This window comes from Bombina bombina, chromosome 8 (assembly GCF_027579735.1).
Source record: "Bombina bombina isolate aBomBom1 chromosome 8, aBomBom1.pri, whole genome shotgun sequence".
NCBI lineage: Eukaryota > Metazoa > Chordata > Amphibia > Anura > Bombinatoridae > Bombina > Bombina bombina.
The window spans coordinates 8,926,372-8,946,422 of NC_069506.1; the positions used below are offsets into that span (position 1 = coordinate 8,926,372).

General features: G+C 40.3%; 1 protein-coding gene across 4 annotated transcripts in view; it reads left to right on the forward strand.

Moving 5' to 3' along the window:
- Positions 1–20,051, forward strand: part of USP28 (ubiquitin specific peptidase 28) — a 229,213-nt gene that overhangs the window by 173,118 nt on the left and 36,044 nt on the right. For all 4 annotated transcript variants that reach the window (XM_053690114.1, XM_053690115.1, XM_053690116.1 and 1 more), the window contains one exon: positions 14,036–14,214. In XM_053690114.1, the coding sequence (XP_053546089.1) occupies positions 14,036–14,214 (179 nt within the window). The remainder of the gene's footprint in view (positions 1–14,035; positions 14,215–20,051) is intronic.

The window sequence follows — 20,051 nt, forward strand, 5'->3', positions numbered from 1 at the left end:
CCTGTAAAACATGTAACATTCAATACACAGGTTTAACTACTCGAGAGGTGAGGAGTCGTATCAGGGAGCATGTAACTAACATCAAAGCAGGTAAAATGACAACACCTTTGATTCAACATTTCCTAAGAAAACACAATAAAAGTCCTAACACTTTAGGGTGGACAATCATACAGAAGGTAAAAACCCCCAAAAGAGGGGGAGATATAAACTACCTCCTATCAAAACAGGAAGTGTTTTGGATGATAAAATTAGAGACCAGAATCCCAAAAGGACTAAATCTGGAATCTGATGTAATTAATTTTTGGCAATAAACTGATTGTGCAGTCCCAAGGGAAATTAGTGTGACTAACAATTAGAAACAAAATAGAAATATGTAAGTAATATCAGCAAACATAAAGGAGCTATGATGGTTCCAACTCATGTGCCAAATAAGGTAAATAATATTGGAGTGTATACCAATGCACTTTAGATAGTGCTTTAAAATAAGAGAAAGTGACAACAATATCTCTAGTCCAGGTGCCTTATCTCTCATAAGCAAATGCGGGCGAATAATCTATTGAGAGAACTTCTTTTAGGAGGGAGAGCCAAATGTAAGGAGCTTAAAAATGAAAAATATTTGCTAACGATCAAAAAAGGACTAAAAAAGAGAGCAACATTTGATAAGTAAAACTGATAATAAATGGTTAATTCTAAACAAAATATGGGAAGCTAATAATAATTATACCCAATAATATGAAACTTAGAAGAGAGAGGAAGAGAAAAAATGCTAGCGATTATATTATGCATTATGCTCACGTGTATTTGGCTACGAGTTATAACTTTTTCAGTTTTCAGGGGGTAAAGAGTAAACAAAGTTTGAATAAGGCAGCAATTAATATGGTGATATTCATAATCAACTAATAGTGTAATACGAGAATTGTTTCTATCGATGAAATGTATCAATGGATTGAAACTGTAGCGTCATGTATTGAACAACCAATGAAATGTGACTATTTGTTTTAAATGATGGGGGGGTGTATAGTGGGTCATACAGCTTGGACTACGGCGATAGGCCGAAACGCGTCAGCTGACCCTTTGGAGCTACCTTTGATCAATATGGGTGTTTGAGTAAAACACGCTTTGTTTTCTTTGCACTGCCGAAAAAAAGTTTTTAATACAATGGAAATAAAGCATTTTGGTTTTTAAAGAGTTCCCCGGGTGAGTTTCTTTCATCTTATTAATAGAGATACATACTCTTATAAAAGTGTAATATAAAACGTTTGCTGGCATGTTAATCGTTTTTATATATGTTTGGTGACAAAACTTATTGGGGCCTAGTTTTTTTCCACATGGCTGGCTTGATTTTTGCCTAGAAACAGTTTCCTGGAGCTTTCCACTGTTGCAATATGAGTGGGAAGGGCCTATTTTAGTGCTTTTCTGTGCAGCTAAAAATACTGACAGAGACATTCAGCTTCCCTCTGCATGATACAGGACATCTCTGAAGGGCTCAAAAGGCTTCAAAGTCGTGTTTGAGGAGGGTAACAATCACAGTAGACTGTGGCAGTTGTTGTGACTGTTTAAAACACGTTTTTGTCATTTATTATTCTGTTTTTGTTATTAAGGGGTTAATCATCCATTTGCAAGTGGGTGCAATGCTCTGCTGACTTGTTACATACACTGTAAAAATGTTGTTAGTGTAACTGCCTTTTTTCACTGTTATTTCAAATTTTGTCAAAATTTGTTTCTCTTAAAGGCACAGTAACGTTTTTTATATTGCTTGTTAACTTGCTTTAAAGTGTTTTCCAAGCTTGCTAGTCTCATTGCTAGTCTGTACAAACATGTCTGAAACAGAGGATACTTGTTCATTATGTTTAAAAGCCATGGTGGAGCCCCATAGGAGAATGTGTACTAAATGTATTGATTTCACCTTAAACAGTAAAGATCAGTCTTTATCTATAAAAGAATTGTCACCAGAGGGGTCTGTCGAGGGGGAAGTTATGCCAACTAACTCTCCCCACGTGTCGGACCCTTCGCCTCCCGCTCAAGGGACGCACGCTAATATGGCGCCAAGTACATCAGGGACGCCCATAGCGATTACTTTGCAGGACATGGCTGCAATCATGAATAATACCCTGTCAGAGGTATTATCCAGATTGCCTGAATTGAGAGGCAAGCGCGATAGCTCTGGGGTTAGACGAGATACAGAGCGTGTAGATGCTGTAAGAGCCATGTCTGATACTGCGTCACAATATACAGAACCTGAGGACGGAGAGCTTCAGTCTGTGGGTGACGTCTCTGAATCGGGGAGACCTGATTCAGAGATTTCTAATTTTAAATTTAAGCTTGAGAACCTCCGTGTATTGCTTGGGGAGGTATTAGCTGCTCTGAATGACTGTGACACAATTGCAGTGCCAGAGAAATTGTGTAGGCTGGATAAATACTATGCAGTGCCAGTGAGTACTGATGTTTTTCCAATACCTAAAAGGCTTACAGAAATTATTAGTAAGGAGTGGGATAGGCCCGGTGTGCCCTTTTCCCCACCTCCTATATTTAGAAAAATGTTTCCAATAGATGCCACTACACGGGACTTATGGCAGACTGTCCCTAAGGTGGAGGGAGCAGTTTCTACTTTAGCAAAGCGTACCACTATCCCGGTTGAGGACAGTTGTGCTTTTTCAGATCCAATGGATAAAAAATTAGAGGGTTACCTTAAGAAAATGTTTATTCAACAAGGTTTTATTTTACAGCCCCTTGCATGCATTGCGCCTGTCACTGCTGTGGCAGCATTCTGGTTTGAGGGCATCCATACAGCTCCATTGACTGAAATTGTTGACAAGCTTAGAACTCTTAAGCTAGCTAACTCATTTGTTTCTGATGCCATTGTTCATTTGACTAAACTAACGGCTAAGAATTCCGGATTCGCCATCCAGGCGCGTAGGGCGCTATGGCTCAAATCCTGGTCAGCTGATGTGACTTCAAAGTCTAAATTACTCAACATTCCTTTCAAGGAGCAGACCTTATTCGGGCCTGGTTTGAAAGAAATTATTGCTGACATTACTGGAGGTAAGGGTCATACCCTTCCTCAGGACAGGGCCAAATCAAAGGCCAAACAGTCTAATTTTCGTGCCTTTCGAAATTTCAAGGCAGGTGCAACATCAACTTCCTCTGCTTCAAAACAAGAGGGAACTTTTGCTCAATCCAAGCAGGCCTGGAAACCTACCCAGTCCTGTAACAAGGGCAAGCAGGCCAGAAAGCCTGCTGCTGCCTCTAAGACAGCATGAAGGAGCGGCCCCCTATCCGACAACGGATCTAGTAGGGGGCAGACTCTCTCTCTTCGCCCAGGCGTGGGCAAGAGATGTTCAGGATCCCTGGGCGTTGGAGATCATATCTCAGGGATATCTTCTGGACTTCAAAACTTCTCCTCCACAAGGGAGATTTCACCTTTCAAGATTATCTGCAAACCAGATAAAGAAAGAGGCATTCCTAAGCTGCGTACAAGATCTCCTTGTAATGGGAGTGATCCATCCAGTTCCGCGGACGGAACAAGGACAGGGGTTTTATTCAAATCTGTTTGTGGTTCACAAAAAAGAGGGAACCTTCAGACCAATTTTGGATTTAAAGATCCTAAACAAATTCCTCAGAGTTCCGTCATTCAAGATGGAAACTATTCAAACCATTTTACCCATGATCCAAGAGGGTCAGTACATGACCACAGTGGACTTAAAGGATGCCTACCTTCACATTCCGATTCACAAGAATCATCATCAGTTCCTGAGGTTTGCCTTTCTAGACAGGCATTACCAATGTGTAGATCTTCCATTCGGGTTGGCTACATCCCCAAGAATTTTTACAAAGGTTCTGGGCTCACTTCTGGCGGTCCTAAGACCGCGAGGCATAGCGGTGGCTCCTTACCTGGACGATATCCTGATACAGGCGTCAAGCTTTCAAATTGCCAAATCTCATACAGAGATAGTTCTGGCATTCCTGAGGTCGCATGGGAGGAAAGTGAACGAAGAAAAGAGTTCTCTATCTCCTCTCACGAGGGTTTCCTTCCTAGGGACTCTAATAGATTCTGTAGAAATGAAAATTTACCTGACGGAGTCCAGGTTATCAAAACTTCTAAATGCTTGCCGTGTTCTTCACTCCATTCCGCGCCCCACGGTGGCTCAGTGCATGGAAGTAATTGGCTTAATGGTAGCGGCGATGGACATAGTACCATTCGCGCGCCTGCATCTCAGACCGCTGCAATTATGCATGCTTAGTCAGTGGAATGGGGATTACACAGATTTGTCCCCTCTACTAAATCTGGATCAGGAAACCAGAGATTCTCTTCTCTGGTGGTTATCTCGGGCCCATCTGTCCAAGGGTATGACCTTTCGCAGACCAGATTGGACAATTGTAACAACAGATGCCAGCCTTCTAGGTTGGGGTGCAGTCTGGAACTCCCTGAAGGCTCAGGGTTCATGGACTCAGGAGGAGAAACTCCTCCCAATAAATATTCTGGAGTTAAGAGCAATATTCAATGCTCTTCTGGCTTGGCCTCAGCTAGCAACACTGAGGTTCATCAGATTTCAGTCGGACAACATCACGACTGTGGCTTACATCAACCATCAAGGGGGAACCAGGAGTTCCCTAGCGATGTCAGAAGTCTCCAAGATAATTTGCTGGGCAGAGACTCACTCTTGCCACCTGTCAGCGATCCATATCCCAGGTGTAGAGAACTGGGAGGCGGATTTTCTAAGTCGTCAGACTTTTCATCCGGGGGAATGGGAACTCCATCCGGAGGTGTTTGCTCAATTGGTTCTCCGTTGGGGCAAACCAGAATTGGATCTCATGGCGTCTCGCCAGAACGCCAAGCTTCCTTGTTACTGATCCAGGTCCAGGGACCCAGAAGCGGCACTGATAGATGCTCTAGCAGCGCCTTGGTTCTTCAACCTGGCTTATGTGTTTCCACCGTTTCCTCTGCTCCCTCGTCTGATTGCCAAAATCAAACGGGAAAGAGCATCGGTGATATTGATAGCGCCTGCGTGGCCATGCAGGACCTGGTATGCAGACCTAGTGGACATGTCATCCTTTCCACCATGGACTCTGCCTCTGAGACAAGACCTTCTAATACAAGGTCCTTTCAATCATCCGAATCTACTTTCTCTGAGACTGACTGCATGGAGATTGAACGCTTGATCCTATCAAAGCGTAGCTTCTCCGAGTCAGTAATTGATACCTTAATACAGGCACGAAAGCCTGTCACCAGGAAAATTTACCACAAGATATGGCGTAAATATCTTCATTGGTGTGAATCCAAGAATTACTCATGGAGTAGGGTTAGGATTCCTAGGATATTGTCCTTCCTCCAAGAGGGTTTGGACAAAGGATTATCAGCTAGTTCTTTAAAGGGACAGATTTCTGCTCTGTCTATTCTTTTACACAAGCGTCTGGCAGAAGTTCCAGACGTTCAGGCATTTTGTCAGGCTTTAGTTAGAATTAAGCCTGTGTTTAAACCTGTTGCTCCTCCATGGAGCTTAAACTTGGTTCTTAAAGTTCTAAAAGGGGTTCCGTTTGAACCCCTTCATTCTATTGATATCAAACTTCTTTCATGGAAAGTTCTTTTTCTGATGGCTATTTCCTCGGCTCGAAGAGTCTCTGAGTTATCTGCCTTACATTGTGATTCTCCTTATCTGATCTTTCATTCAGATAAAGTTGTTCTGCGTACAAAACCTGGGTTTTTACCTAAGGTGGTTTCTAACAAGAATATCAATCAAGAGATTGTTGTTCCATCATTATGTCCTAATCCTTCTTCAAAGAAGGAACGTCTTTTGCATAATCTAGACGTAGTCCGTGCCTTGAAGTTTTACTTACAGGCTACTAAAGATTTTCGCCAAACATCTAACCTGTTTGTTGTTTACTCTGGACAGAGGAGAGGTCAGAAGGCCTCGGCAACCTCTCTTTCTTTTTGGCTTCGGAGTATAATTCGTTTAGCCTATGAGACTGCTGGACAGCAGCCTCCTGAAAGGATTACAGCTCATTCTACTAGAGCTGTGGCTTCCACCTGGGCCTTTAAAAATGAGGCCTCTGTTGAACAGATTTGCAAGGCTGCAACTTGGTCTTCCCTTCATACTTTTTCCAAATTTTACAAATTTGATACTTTTGCTTCTTCGGAGGCTGTTTTTGGGAGAAAGGTTCTACAGGCAGTGGTTCCTGCCTTGTCCCTCCCATCATCCGTGTACTTTAGCTTTGGTATTGGTATCCCACAAGTAATGGATGATCCGTGGACTGGATACACTTAATAAGAGAAAACATAATTTATGCTTACCTGATAAATGTATTTCTCTTGTAGTGTATCCAGTCCACGGCCCGCCCTGTCCTTTTCAGGCAGGTCTAAATTTCAATTAAACTACAGTCACCACTGCACCCTATGGTTTCTCCTTTCTCGGCTTGTTTCGGTCGAATGACTGGATATGGCAGTGAGGGGAGGAGCTATATAGCAGCTCTGCTGTGGGTGATCCTCTTGCAACTTCCTGTTGAGAAGGAGAATATCCCACAAGTAATGGATGATCCGTGGACTGGATACACTACAAGAGAAATAAATTTATCAGGTAAGCATAAATTATGTTTTTTAAAAGGTGTTTCCCCCCCCCCCCCCCCAGAATATGCTGTTTAAATGATGTAAAGATTTAAAGAGTAAGGATATATTTATTTGTGATTTTACACTTAGGGAGTTAGAGTAAAAATATTGGTGCATACTAACATAAAGGAAAAGGTTGTTATTTTAATGAGTAAGTTACCTAAAAATTGTAGGGTGTTAAAATACAGAGATCACCAAAATAATACTTAAATGTTTGTTTAAAGAGAAATGTTTTACTTACGGTATATACTGAGGATTTAATATTAAGGGAGATGTTATTGGTGGTAAATAACTGCACATTTGCACAAAATTTGTAAGATGTTTAAAAGATTTTTTTTATTTTTCTTTCTACTTAGGGAGCTAGAGTAATAATACTGCTGCACATTAACATAGAGGAAACGGTTGTTATTTCTGTAAGATGTGGGGTGTCAAAACTATAGATGATATGAAAATGATGCTAAATTGTCTGTTTAGAGAGGAAGGGTTCATTTACACACTTAGGATTTAATAATAAGGGAGGTGTTGCTCTGTTTTGTTGTGTTTAACACTTAGGGAGTTACAGTAATAACGCTGGTGGACATTAACATAAAGGAGAAGACCACCTAAAAGATGTAAATGCTTGTTTAAAGAATAATGGTTCATACACATATTTAGGATTGAATAGTAAGGGAGATGCCATTGTTTGTAAATAACTGTACACCTGTAGAAAAGCTTTGAAGATGTTTAACAAATGTTTTTTTTAATACTTTAACAATAACAGCATATTAGGCTCTTCCTCTCTCCCCTACAGATAGAGTAGGAAGAGAGGAAAATAGGGTCTTTTGCCTAAAAAGTATTATTTGCAATAACTTGGTAGGAGAAAGAAGCTTATTAAAAGATAAACAATTCAGAGGAGACAGAACTGAAGGTTCATAATAGAATGTGGTAGCATGGGGGGTGATGTTACTTACAAACTGTTTGCTTGAAAATGTAGTTGTAAAGACTTTTGTAAAATGTATATTTTTATATCATCGGGAACAGTCTCTGTCTAGAATAGAAATTTTAATGGATGTAAGCAGTGGCTCTGTACAACTGAAGATAGCTTGAGGGGGAAAGGATCGCTTGGAAATTATTCCTCTACATAAGAGAATGTTTGGTTTAGGTAATATAAACAAAATGGGAGGTTAAGGGGTCTAAGAATGTTTTTTTTTCTGTTTTTTCTCCCACCTCTCTCCTCAGTAAGGGAGATGATCCCTATAAGGATTTTCCAACCTGAGGAAATAAATAGGCTTAAAAGGGAAAATGGGAGTAGAAGGCGCGGTACAGATATATAGATAAAGATTTAAGTGTTTTAGTGTTTACATGTTTTTTTCCTTTTTTTTTTTTTTTTTTTTCCCTCCCCTCAATCCCCCTCCGCTTTTATCATTTCTTGGTCCAATGGTAGTTTGGCATTATTATACAGTTGATCTAGTGGGGAATTTAAGTAATGGATAAACTTCTCTCTTGGAATGTGGGAGGTATTAACTCCCCAATAAAAGGCAAAGCTTTTGTAAATTATTTCAGTAAGGGGGGGCGTGTCCTAGCAGCGACTCGGTGCAGTCGCATTTTTCTTGAGCTCCGGGAGAGTGGCCTTTTATCCGCTGTATAAAGCTCCACAACTACGGCATTGTGCTCCAACACGTTACTATTGGGACTCTTAAATAAAATATATCAAAATTGGAAACGCTTTGTTGTATTTATGACCCTAGGGCCGGAAATGGACAAGTGAGGCCTGTAGCAGCGGTGATTCACACAGGCAGCGTCCCCCTCCCCGGTACTCCGGGGTGTTGTGCCAGGACAGAACGCATAATTAAGCCTAACCTAACGCCTTCAATTATACATAGGGTACCCTGCCATCTCTGAACATCACTTTACTGTACCGGATGGACAACATGGAGGCCGGTACTGTGGCGCCTCTTACGACTGACGCAGGAGATAAAAGCTTCTCCCTCACGCTCAACTCTATTTTCCTTAAACTGGAGAGGATCTTCCAACCACTAATTGAAAGAGCACCTTCGGCACATGAAATCCAACTCTGGATGAACAAAATACTGCCTGCAGCAACGGAGGTGCCAAAAACAAAAGCAACTGCAACATATGGGTCTGGCCTGTCCCTAGGGGCCGGACAACATGAAGTATCGCTGGATGAGGACTCACCTAAGCCGATAAACTATCAGCAGACTGCAAACAAGGATAACAGTCTCAGAACAGGGAGGGCAAAAGGAGAAAGTAAGCAAGCGACCTCTTTTCTCACACCATTGGCCCACACGGAGAAAACTCCTACAAGCCACCTGATTGAAACAGCGCTTGATTCGAAACAGCCCATGGGAACTAAAAAAACCTAGTTAACAATGCCAGCATCATTTTAGCTGTAACCGGAGAATCTGAGGAGTTACCCCGCCGGGGAGTCTGTGACTGAGCAGCACCAAAAAGCCCAAACACTAGAAAAGGACTGGGCTCAGAGCGGCTGTCCCAGGATCTTAGGGGGGGATCCTGGGAGGACGCAGTATCAACAATCTTTGGAACTCTGTCCTACATGTATCTACAACAGGTCACTTTTTTACACCTGTCGCTACCAAAACTGTTTTACATTAAAGTATGGTATCACAGGCTAAAAATCCCTGAAGGACGGTAATCTCTGGGCATTGTAGAGTGTCTAGATGGGCATAAAAAGGATTCCCATACAGTTTGGTTGCCAAGTGTTTGTATGTTTAAAAAGTTTTGTTGAAATAGGTTATATATATTCACTAGAAACCAAGGGAACAAAGAGAATACTTATGTTAACAAGATGTTTTTATCTGTACATCTGCCCATATAGCTTGATTGCCAGGCGTTGGTATGCTAAAAAAGCTTTGTTGTTATACGTTTTACATAGGCACTAGAAATTTAGGCAATGGACAGTGTACTTATGCTAACAAGATATTTTCGCCTGTATATTTCCAAACAGTTAGTTAAAACACTGCCTAATTGGGCCACAGTACACATCATTTGATCAAGAAAACTCCAGTGGCCCTCAGTTGCCCACCCATAAAATGTCAAATATACGTGGATGGCGTCCGCAGTTTGGATGCATGTGGTCCCTCCTGGCGCCGTCCTCGGCGGGGGGGGGGGGGTCGGTATGTCGGAGGTAAATGCCATCCTTACATAATTTATAAGGTCATGTTATATATATTGATGAAAGGGTATTCCTGGATTATTGGCAAATTTTAAATCTTACATAGCTAGCACTTGTTTATAATGTATTCATATAAAATGGCACAGGTGTGGTTATATTTAACTTTAATTAGTAAGTCCTGTTACTTTGCATCTATATTTTTACTACGGATATATTTGTTGTGCTTGCATAAGAACCTTCTTAACTCTTTTTATTGATGCAAAATTTTCTGTTTGTTACATCTATGTGCGTCTAGTTTAATGCACACCCCTTATGTATATCACATTGTTATTATAGGTCCACGAGTGGCCAATATTATCTCAGGGGTAAAAAAATGAGGAATAAATAACTTCAGTTGCAGGTCTATCAAATAGGAAGCTAATATTTGTATGTTTGTATACTGTACTTACAATGCATTTGTATCATATGTGTAATATCCTCAATAAAAATTTAAATTAAAAAAAAAAAAAAAATGATCTCAGTAAAAAAAATTTGGATATCATAGGCCTCCAGGAAACGCACCTTTCAGAAATAGAACATTTAAAAATCAGGGCAAAATGGATTGCGGAAGTTATTAGTTCATCATATAGTAAATCTGCAAGGGGGGTAGCAATACTCTTAAATCAAAATCTTAAGTATATAAGGAAGGTTGTTTTGTATTTATACATATACTGTAGATATAGAAAGTAAGGAATATGTTATTGGGAATATATATGGTCCTAACAAAACAGAGTGGAGATTTTGGAAGAAAATATACAGAATCATAAAAAAATTCTCAGAACATAAGATTATAATCATGGGGGACTACAATGTAACGCCAGACTCCTTCCTTGATAAAAAGAAAATAGGGGGAAATAAGGTAAAAATAGGCTGGAAACGCAATACTAAATATGAAAAAAAGGTTTTCTCAACTTTTTCTACATTCCACAATTTAATAGATGCGTGGAGACTCCTAAACCCTAATAATTTGGAGTATACATGCTTATCTAAAGCTCACAATACCTTGGCAAGACTAGATCTGTTTTTGATCTCAGATTCACTGATGAATAGGGTCAACGATATTAAAATCTTGGAGTTTACATTTTCGGACCATGCTTCTATAACTTTAATGTTGAGTGAACAACAAAAGGCAAACTTTAATTCCTTTTATTTTACTAGCTATTTGATGAAATCCCTAAAATTTGTTACATTTTTTTAAATCAAAATAGCATGAGTATAACAACAATAATAAGGAATACAACAGCATTATACCTATATATTGGGAGGCAGTGAAGGCAACAATGAAAGCAGAAATTACATCATATATAATTAAACTAAGAGGGCAGAGGAAACGGTCAATAACCCTTTCCTTAGCATACTCTCAATTAAGGAACTCTCCAACTGAGGCAAATAGGACTGCTTATTATAAATCTAAAAAAGAGAGGACTTTCTCTTGACTATAGCAAGGAAGGCAATTACTAAGGGCTCAGCACATTTTGAGAGATTTGGCAATAAAGGGGGTAAATATCTAGCAAATTTGTTCAATAGAACAAAAAAAAGAAAATCTATAGGACCAATAAATGTAGAGGGGAGATCTATTAATAAAGTAGAGGAAATTACAGCACTTTTCCAAAATTACTTTTTAAATTTTATAATCATCTCAGTTTCCAGAGAGGGAAGATATTCAGAGATTTTTGGAAAATATTAAACTTCCAAAAATTACAGAGGAAGATTTGGTAATTTTGAATGTTCCTATTTCTGAATCGGATGTAATAAAAACAATGAAGGCCATGAGTAAAGGCATAGCTCCAGGACCAGATGGTCTCTCTTTAGAATTTTATTTATCTCTGAAGGATGAAATTACTGGAGTACTGAGGGAAGTATGCAATCACTTCTATATTCATAACCAAAAGCTTTCTCTTCATTTCAAAGCAGCTGATATTATTGTTTTACCTAAAGAAGAGAAGGATAATACACAGATATCCGCATTTAGGCCTATATCTCTCTTAAATCTTGATTACAAGATATTGATGAAGATCTTGGCTGACAGACTTAAACCAATCCTTCCAAAATTATTACATATAGATCAGACAGGGTTCGTAATGGGGAGAACCCCAGAACTGAATATAAGGAAGATCTTACAAGTAATATGTAAATACAGTGGATCTAGGTGGAGGGAAGTGTTCTCGACTCTGCCGGAGGCCTTCCTGCTATCTTTGGATGCAGAGAAGGCCTTCAACAGAGTGGAGTGGAGCTTTATGAGAGAAACGTTGATGAAATTTGGCTTGAGGGGGGAATTTTTGGGGTTGGTGTCAAATGTATACTCAGATTCAAATGCTTCTATCCTGGCAAATAATTATCTCTCGGCTCCCTTCCCCCTAAGTAGAGGCACTAGGCAGGGCTGCCCTATGTCTCTGATGCTTTTCAATCTGATACTGGAACCGCTAGCTATCAGTCTTAGAAAACGCCTGGAGGGGTCAAAGATAGGTAAGGAGATTTTAAAAATTTCGCTCTTTGCGGATGGCCTACTTATGTGTGTATCCTCTCCAGAAAAACAAATTAATAGAATAATAGAGTTATTGGAAGTCTGTGGTAAAGTCTCAGGATATAAAATGAATTATTCTAAATCTAAAATCTTGTGGTTAAAAAAAAAAAACCTGTAGAAATGCAATCATATCAATTTATAGAAACCCAGATACTGAAATGTCTGGGAATTTATTTATCAGTGAATCCAATCAAATGGTATAGTTTAAATATTATTCAATCTCTTAAGGAAAATGCAGAAAGACTGAGGAACTGGGTTAATATGCCACTATCTCTTATGGGTAGGGTAGCGGCGTTTAAAATGTTTATTCTACCAAGAATTCTATACCCGATTAGAATGCTACCCCTGATGATCAAAATGTTTGAAATCCCTACGGTATTTTCTTTGGCATGGAAAGAAGCCAAGGATTAGAATAGATAAGGATTAGAATAGATAAGCTGTTTCTCCCAGTGGCTAAAGGAGGTTTGGCGCTGCCTAATTTTAAAAAATATAAGTATGCGGCACTACTTAGATACCCATTAGATTGGATAACACACATAAATAATTTTGCCAATTGTAAAATGGATGAAGCTGTCTGTGCTCCTCTATCCTTATCATTTATTCTACATGCCTAAGATAAAGAACTTGGAAACAGGATTAGATCTCACCCCCTATATAAAGATATTCTATTGGCCTGGAGGGGGGCGATGAAATAGCTGGGTCAGAGTTTTCTGATCTCTAAACAGGCAACCCAGATTTATTTCGGGGTTAAGCTACAAGGTGTTCCATCGTTGGAGGGCTAAGAAAATTGATTATATTCATCATCTTATTGACCCGCTGACCTTACGTCCGTATAATTTTAGGGAATTTCAGATAAGATATGAGATACCAGCATTAGATAAGTTCTTCTTTTTACAGGCAAAACATTACTTGCTTCAAATGATTAGTATAGAACCAAATATCTTCCTATTTTGGATTGCCCTAGGGTTAAAAAAGGTTTACTTTCATTGCTATACGGTATCCTGCAGGCCCCAGCGGTTGAGGAGTTTGTTAGGGATTATTCTAGCAAATGGAGTGGATTTAACTTTAGTGGTAATCTGGACATCGAAAAAGTTTTGAAACTGTTAAAGTAACAAATTCAGCCAAGCTCAGAGAATCACATTTCATATTGGTTCATCAGGATTATATTACCTCAAAGAGGGCACAGAAATGGAATTCCCAGATAGAAAATAAATGTAAGAAATTTGGTGAGGAGGACCCGGGTATTATCCATATGCTATTTCTATGTACGAAGATTAGGCAGCTTTGGGGTAAAGTTGATTATCTAGTCTTTCTAATCACAGGGAAAAAGATTAAAATATTTGGGGGAAATTCCCTTTTCTTAAATAAAACAGAATGGGGATTGAAATATAGATTTATCCAATGGGTTATTATTCTTACGAGATCTCTTATTTTTAAGAATTGGATTAATAATGAAATTCCCTCTATTGGGGAAATTAAAAGCTTATTGGTGAGGCAGGCAATCCTGGAGGCTTATGACAGAAAATTCTATAAAACGGATGAGATATTTATAGCAGTATATGGATGGATTTTATTATATATATGGGGAAGGATGTTTGGTTGAAGATTACTCGGATAATTCCATTAGTTAGAGCGGAGGGGTTCTCCCTTTTTTTTTTGTTTTGTTTGTATGATTGTTTGTTTATTTTTCGCTGATTTGTTTGTTGGCACCTGTTCCTAAAAGTTTGACCTCGTTTAGGCATTCCGTGAAGAATATTCTCGTCTTTACAAATTGGCTCATGAAGACTCAACTCCATCAAGTGATCCACGTCTGCAACATGTGCTGGTCTATTTCTTCCAGAATCAGGCCCCTGAACGTGTGGTTGAACGGACACTTCTGGAGCAGTTCGCTGACAAAAATCTCAGCTATGATGAGAGGTAAAGCTAAACCTTTTTTAATGCAGTCTTGGGACTTTTTACAACATTTTGTATGTTAAAATAAAAGTAAAAGAAACTGCTGAATGTTCACAAAAGTGTGGAATGCAAAGATGTGCATCTATTGTATTAATTTCATAATGTGCCCCCCCCATGACAGCAGATTCCACTACCTAATTGGTGCGGTATCACTACTCCTCCTTTTTAAAATAACCTTTCATATATGGCAGGAGGGTGTATGTGATACACTTGCAGTTAAATTAGTTACTGGTCCCATTGTTTGGTATTTTATTTTTTACTGTGGTCTTGAAACATCAGTATCGTATGCACATATATCAGTTTGTCAAGTACATTTATTAGGATGTGCTGGTACAAACATGCATATAATTACCAAAGCAGCCTTTTCTTTGTTGTTGTATTCTATAACTCTTATTATGTATCATATTAAAAAATTACATTCAATAAATATTAAAACTAAGAAAAAAATAGCTTAAAGTCTTTACGGCTTGTCTTGTGTTACGGTGTTTTCATACAGCATCTAAACGATACCTGAAGTGAAATTTCAGCAAGTTTTTAAATAAGAACAGAGAAACGAACAGAAGCCTGTGACTCATAGTAGAAGGAAATAAAAAAGCTATAAATATATAATTCAGTATAAACATCAGTGGGTGGCTTTGTAGATAAATCATCTGAAAGGCTTCTCGTAGTGTTTACAATAATCACCGTAGTTAATAGAAGGACAAAGACATATTAGGGTCAGTGTAAAAATCTGAAAGTGGATTATCTCTAATATAAATAAATATTGTCTAGGAAATATGGTGGTTCTATAGGGATATCTGTGGTTTTAGTCTGCCATCTGATCTGTTTACAAAGTAGACAAAACCATCTCAACATTCCAAAAGTCAAAGAAAGACTGGCATGGAATGTTCTTCTAGATTAGTGTGTTCTGATACTTTGTTTTCTCCAACATAGGTGTGTCCGGTCCACGGCGTCATCCTTACTTGTGGGATATTCTCTTCCCCAACAGGAAATGGCAAAGAGCCCAGCAAAGCTGGTCACATGATCCCTCCTAGGCTCCGCCTTCCCCAGTCATTCTCTTTGCCGTTGCACAGGCAACATCTCCACGGAGATGGCTCAGAGTTTTTTGGTGTTTAAATGTAGTTTTTATTCTTCTATCAAGAGTTTGTTATTTTAAAATAGTGCTGGTATGTACTATTTACTCTGAAACAGAAAAGAGATGAAGATTTCTGTTTGTAAGAGGAAAATGATTTTAGCAACCGTTACTAAAATCGATGGCTGTTTCCACACAGGACTGTTGAGAGGAATTAACTTCAGTTGGGGGAAACAGTGAGCAGACTTTGGCTGCTTGAGGTATGACACATTTCTAACAAGACTTGGTAATGCTGGAAGCTGTCATTTTCCCTATGGGATCCGGTAAGCAATTTTCTTAATTTTCAATATAAGAATAAAAGGGCTTCACAAGGGCTTTAAAGACTGGTAGACATTTTTCTGGGCCAAAACGATTACTTTATAAGCATATTTAATGGTTTATAACTTTGGAGAGTTATTTTAATCTTGGGAATTTTATTAAAAAAAACGGCAGGCACTGTATTGGACACCTTTTTCACTGGGGGCCTTTTCTAGTCATAGGCAGAGCCTCATTTTCGCGCCACTAATGCGCAGTTGTTTTTGAGAAGCAAGGCATGCAGATGCATGTGTGAGGAGCTCAGATCCACTGAAAAAGCTTATTGAAGGCGTCATTTGGTATCGTATTCCCCTCTGGGCTTGGTTGGGTTTCAGCAAAGCAGATACCAGGGACTGTATAGGGGTTAAATGTAAAAACGGCTCCGGTTCCGTTATTTTAAGAGTTAAAGCTTTCAAATTTGGTGTGCAATACTTTTAAGGCTTTATGACACTGTGGTGAAATTTTGGTGAATTTTGAACATTTCCTTCATACTTTTGCGTATATTCATTAAAAAAGTGTGTTCAGTTTAAAATTTAAAGAGACAGTAACGGTTTTATTTTAAAAAGTTTTTTGTGCTTTGTTATCAAGTTTATGCCTATTAACATGTCTGAACTATCAGATAGACGATGTTCTGTATGTTCGGAAGCCAAGGTTCCTCTCCATTTAAATATATGTGATGAATGTGACAAACAAAGTAGGGACAATGATGCCACTGATAATAATGTTGCCCAAAATGATTCCTTAAGTGAGGGGAGTAAGCATGGTACTGCATCATCTCCTTCTATGTCTACACCAGTCTTGCCCACTCAGGAGGTCCCTAGTGAATCTAGTGCGCCAATCCTCCTTACTATGCAACAATTAACGGCTGTAAGCGCGACTGCTCTGTTTTAGATACTGAAGAGCATGAGGACGCTGATGATAATGGTTCTGACATGCCCTTACACCAGTCTGAAGGGGCTAGGGAGGTTTTGTCTGAGGGAGAAATTTCAGATTCAGGAAAAATTTCTCAACAAGCTGAACCTGACGTTATTACATTTAAATTTAAATTGGAACATCTCCGCGCTCTGCTTAAGGAGGTGTTATCTACTCTGGATGATTGTGACAATTTGGTCATTCCAGAGAAATTATGTAAGATGGACAGGTTCCTAGAGGTCCCGGTGCCCCCCGAAGCTTTTCCTATACCCAAGCGGGTGGCGGACATTGTAAATAAAGAATGGGAAAGGCCCGGCATACCTTTTGTCCCTCCCCCTATATTTAAGAAATTATTTCCTATGGTCGACCCCAGGAAGGACTTATGGCAGACAGTCCCAAAGGTCGAGGGGGCGGTTTCTACTCTAAACAAACGCACCACTATCCCTATAGAAGATAGTTGTGCTTTCAAAGATCCTATGGATAAAAAATTAGAGGGTTTGCTTAAAAAGATGTTTGTTCAGCAAGGTTACCTTCTACAACCAATTTCATGCATTGTTCCTGTCACTACAGCAGCGTGTTTCTGGTTCGAGGAACTAGAAAAGTCGCTCAATCAAGCATCCTCTTATGAGGAGGTTATGGACAGAGTTCAAGCACTTAAGTTGGCTAACTCTTTTACCTTAGACGCCACTTTGCAATTAGCTAGATTAGCGGCGAAAAATTCAGGTTTTGCTATTGTGGCGCGCAGAGCGCTTTGGCTGAAGTCTTGGTCAGCGGATGTGTCCTCCAAGAACAGATTGCTTAACATCCCTTTCAAGGGGAAAACGCTGTTTGGCCCTGACTTGAAAGAGATTATTTCAGACATCACTGGGGGAAAGGGCCACGCCCTTCCTCAGGATAGGTCTTTTAAGGCTAAAAATAAAACAAATTTTCGTCCCTTTCGCAGAAACGGACCAGCCTCAAATTCTACATCCTCTAAGCAAGAGGGTAATTCTTCTCAAACCAAGCCAGCCTGGAGACCGATGCAAGGCTGGAACAAAGGTAAGCAGGCCAAGAAGCCCGCTACCGCTACCAAGACAGCATGAGATGCTGGCCCCCGATCCGGGACCGGATCTGGTGGGGGGCAGACTCTCTCTCTCTTCGCTCAGGCTTGGGCAAGAGATGTTCAGGATCCTTGGGCGCTAGAAATAGTTTCTCAAGGTTATCTCCTGGAATTCAAGGAACTACCCCCAAGGGGAAGGTTCCACAGGTCTCAATTGTCTTCAGACCAAATAAAAAGACAGGCATTCTTACATTGTGTAGAAGACCTGTTAAAAATGGGAGTGATTCATCCTGTTCCATTAGGAGTACAAGGGATGGGGTTTTACTCCAATCTGTTCATAGTTCCCAAAAAAGAGGGAACATTCAGGCCAATTTTGGATCTCAAGATCCTAAACAAATTTCTCAAGGTCCCATCGTTCAAGATGGAAACCATTCGGACAATTCTTCCTACCATCCAGGAAGGTCAATTCATGACCACGGTGGATTTAAAGGATGCGTATCTACATATTCCTATCCACAAGGAACATCATCGGTTCCTAAGATTCGCCTTTCTGGACAAGCATTACCAGTTTGTGGCACTTCCATTCGGACTAGCCACTGCTCCAAGAATTTTCACAAAGGTACTAGGGTCCCTTCTAGCGGTGCTAAGGCCAAGGGGCATTGCAGTAGTACCCTACTTGGACGACATACTGATTCAAGCGTCGTCTCTACCACAAGCAAAGGCTCATACGGACATTGTCCTAGCCTTTCTCAGATCTCACGGGTGGAAAGTGAACGTAGAAAAAAGTTCTCTATTCCCGTCAACAAGAGTTCCCTTCTTGGGAACAATAATAGACTCCTTGGAAATGAAGATTTTTCTGACAGAAGCCAGAAAATCAAAACTTCTAAGCTCTTGTCAAGCACTTCATTCTGTTCTTCTTCCTTCCATAGCGCAGTGCATGGAAGTAATAGGTTTGATGGTTGTGGCAATGGACATAGTTCCTTTTGCGCGAATTCATCTAAGACCATTACAACTGTGCATGCTCAGACAGTGGAATGGGGATTATACAGATTTGTCCCCGACGATCCAAGTAGATCAGAGGACCAGAGATTCACTCCGTTGGTGGCTGACCCTGGACAACCTGTCCCAAGGGATGAGCTTCAGAAGACCAGATTGGGTCATTGTAACGACCGACGCCAGCCTGGTGGGCTGGGGCGCGGTCTGGAAACACCTGAAGGCTCAGGGTCTATGGTCTCGGGAAGAATCTCTTCTCCCGATAAACATTCTGGAACTGAGAGCGATATTCAATGCTCTCAAGGCTTGGCCTCAACTAGCAAAGGCCAAATTCATAAGGTTTCAATCAGACAACATGACGACTGTTGCATATATCAACCATCAGGGGGGAACAAGGAGTTCCCTGGCGATGGAAGAAGTGACCAAAGTAATTCAATGGGCGGAGCTTCACTCCTGCCACTTGTCTGCAATCCACATCCCAGGAGTGGAAAATTGGGAAGCGGATTTTCTGAGTCGTCAGACATTTCATCCGGGGGAGTGGGAACTCCATCCGGAAATCTTTGCCCAAATAACTCAATTATGGGGCACTCCAGACATGGATCTGATGGCGTCTCGTCAGAACTTCAAGGTTCCTTGCTACGGGTCCAGATCCAGGGATCCCAAGGCGACTCTAGTAGATGCACTAGTAGCGCCCTGGACCTTCAACCTAGCTTATGTGTTCCCACCGTTTCCTCTCATTCCCAGGCTGGTAGCCAGGATCAATCAAGAGAGGGCTTCGGTGATCTTGATAGCTCCTGCGTGGCCACGCAGAACTTGGTATGCAGACCTGGTGAATATGTCATCGGCTCCACCATGGAAGCTACCTTTGAGACGGGACCTTCTTGTTCAAGGTCCGTTCGAACATCCGAATCTGGCATCACTCCAACTGACTGCTTGGAGATTGAACGCTTGATTTTATCAAAGCGTGGGTTCTCAGATTCTGTCATTGATACTCTTATTCAGGCTAGAAAGCCTGTAACTAGGAAAATTTACCATAAAGTATGGAAGAAATATATCTGTTGGTGCGAATCGAAAGGATTCCCATGGAACAGGGTAAAAATTCCTAAGATTCTATCCTTTCTACAAGAGGGTTTGGAGAAAGGATTATCTGCAAGTTCTTTGAAGGGACAGATTTCTGCTTTATCTGTTTTACTTCACAAGAAGCTGGCGGCTGTGCCAGATGTTCAGGCTTTTGTTCAGGCTCTGGTTAGAATCAAGCCTGTTTACAAACCTTTGACTCCTCCTTGGAGTCTCAATTTAGTTCTTTCAGTTCTTCAAGGGGTTCCGTTTGAACCCTTACATTCCGTAGATATTAAGTTATTATCTTGGAAAGTTTTGTTTTTGGTTGCAATTTCTTCTGCTAGAAGAGTTTCAGAGTTATCTGCTCTGCAG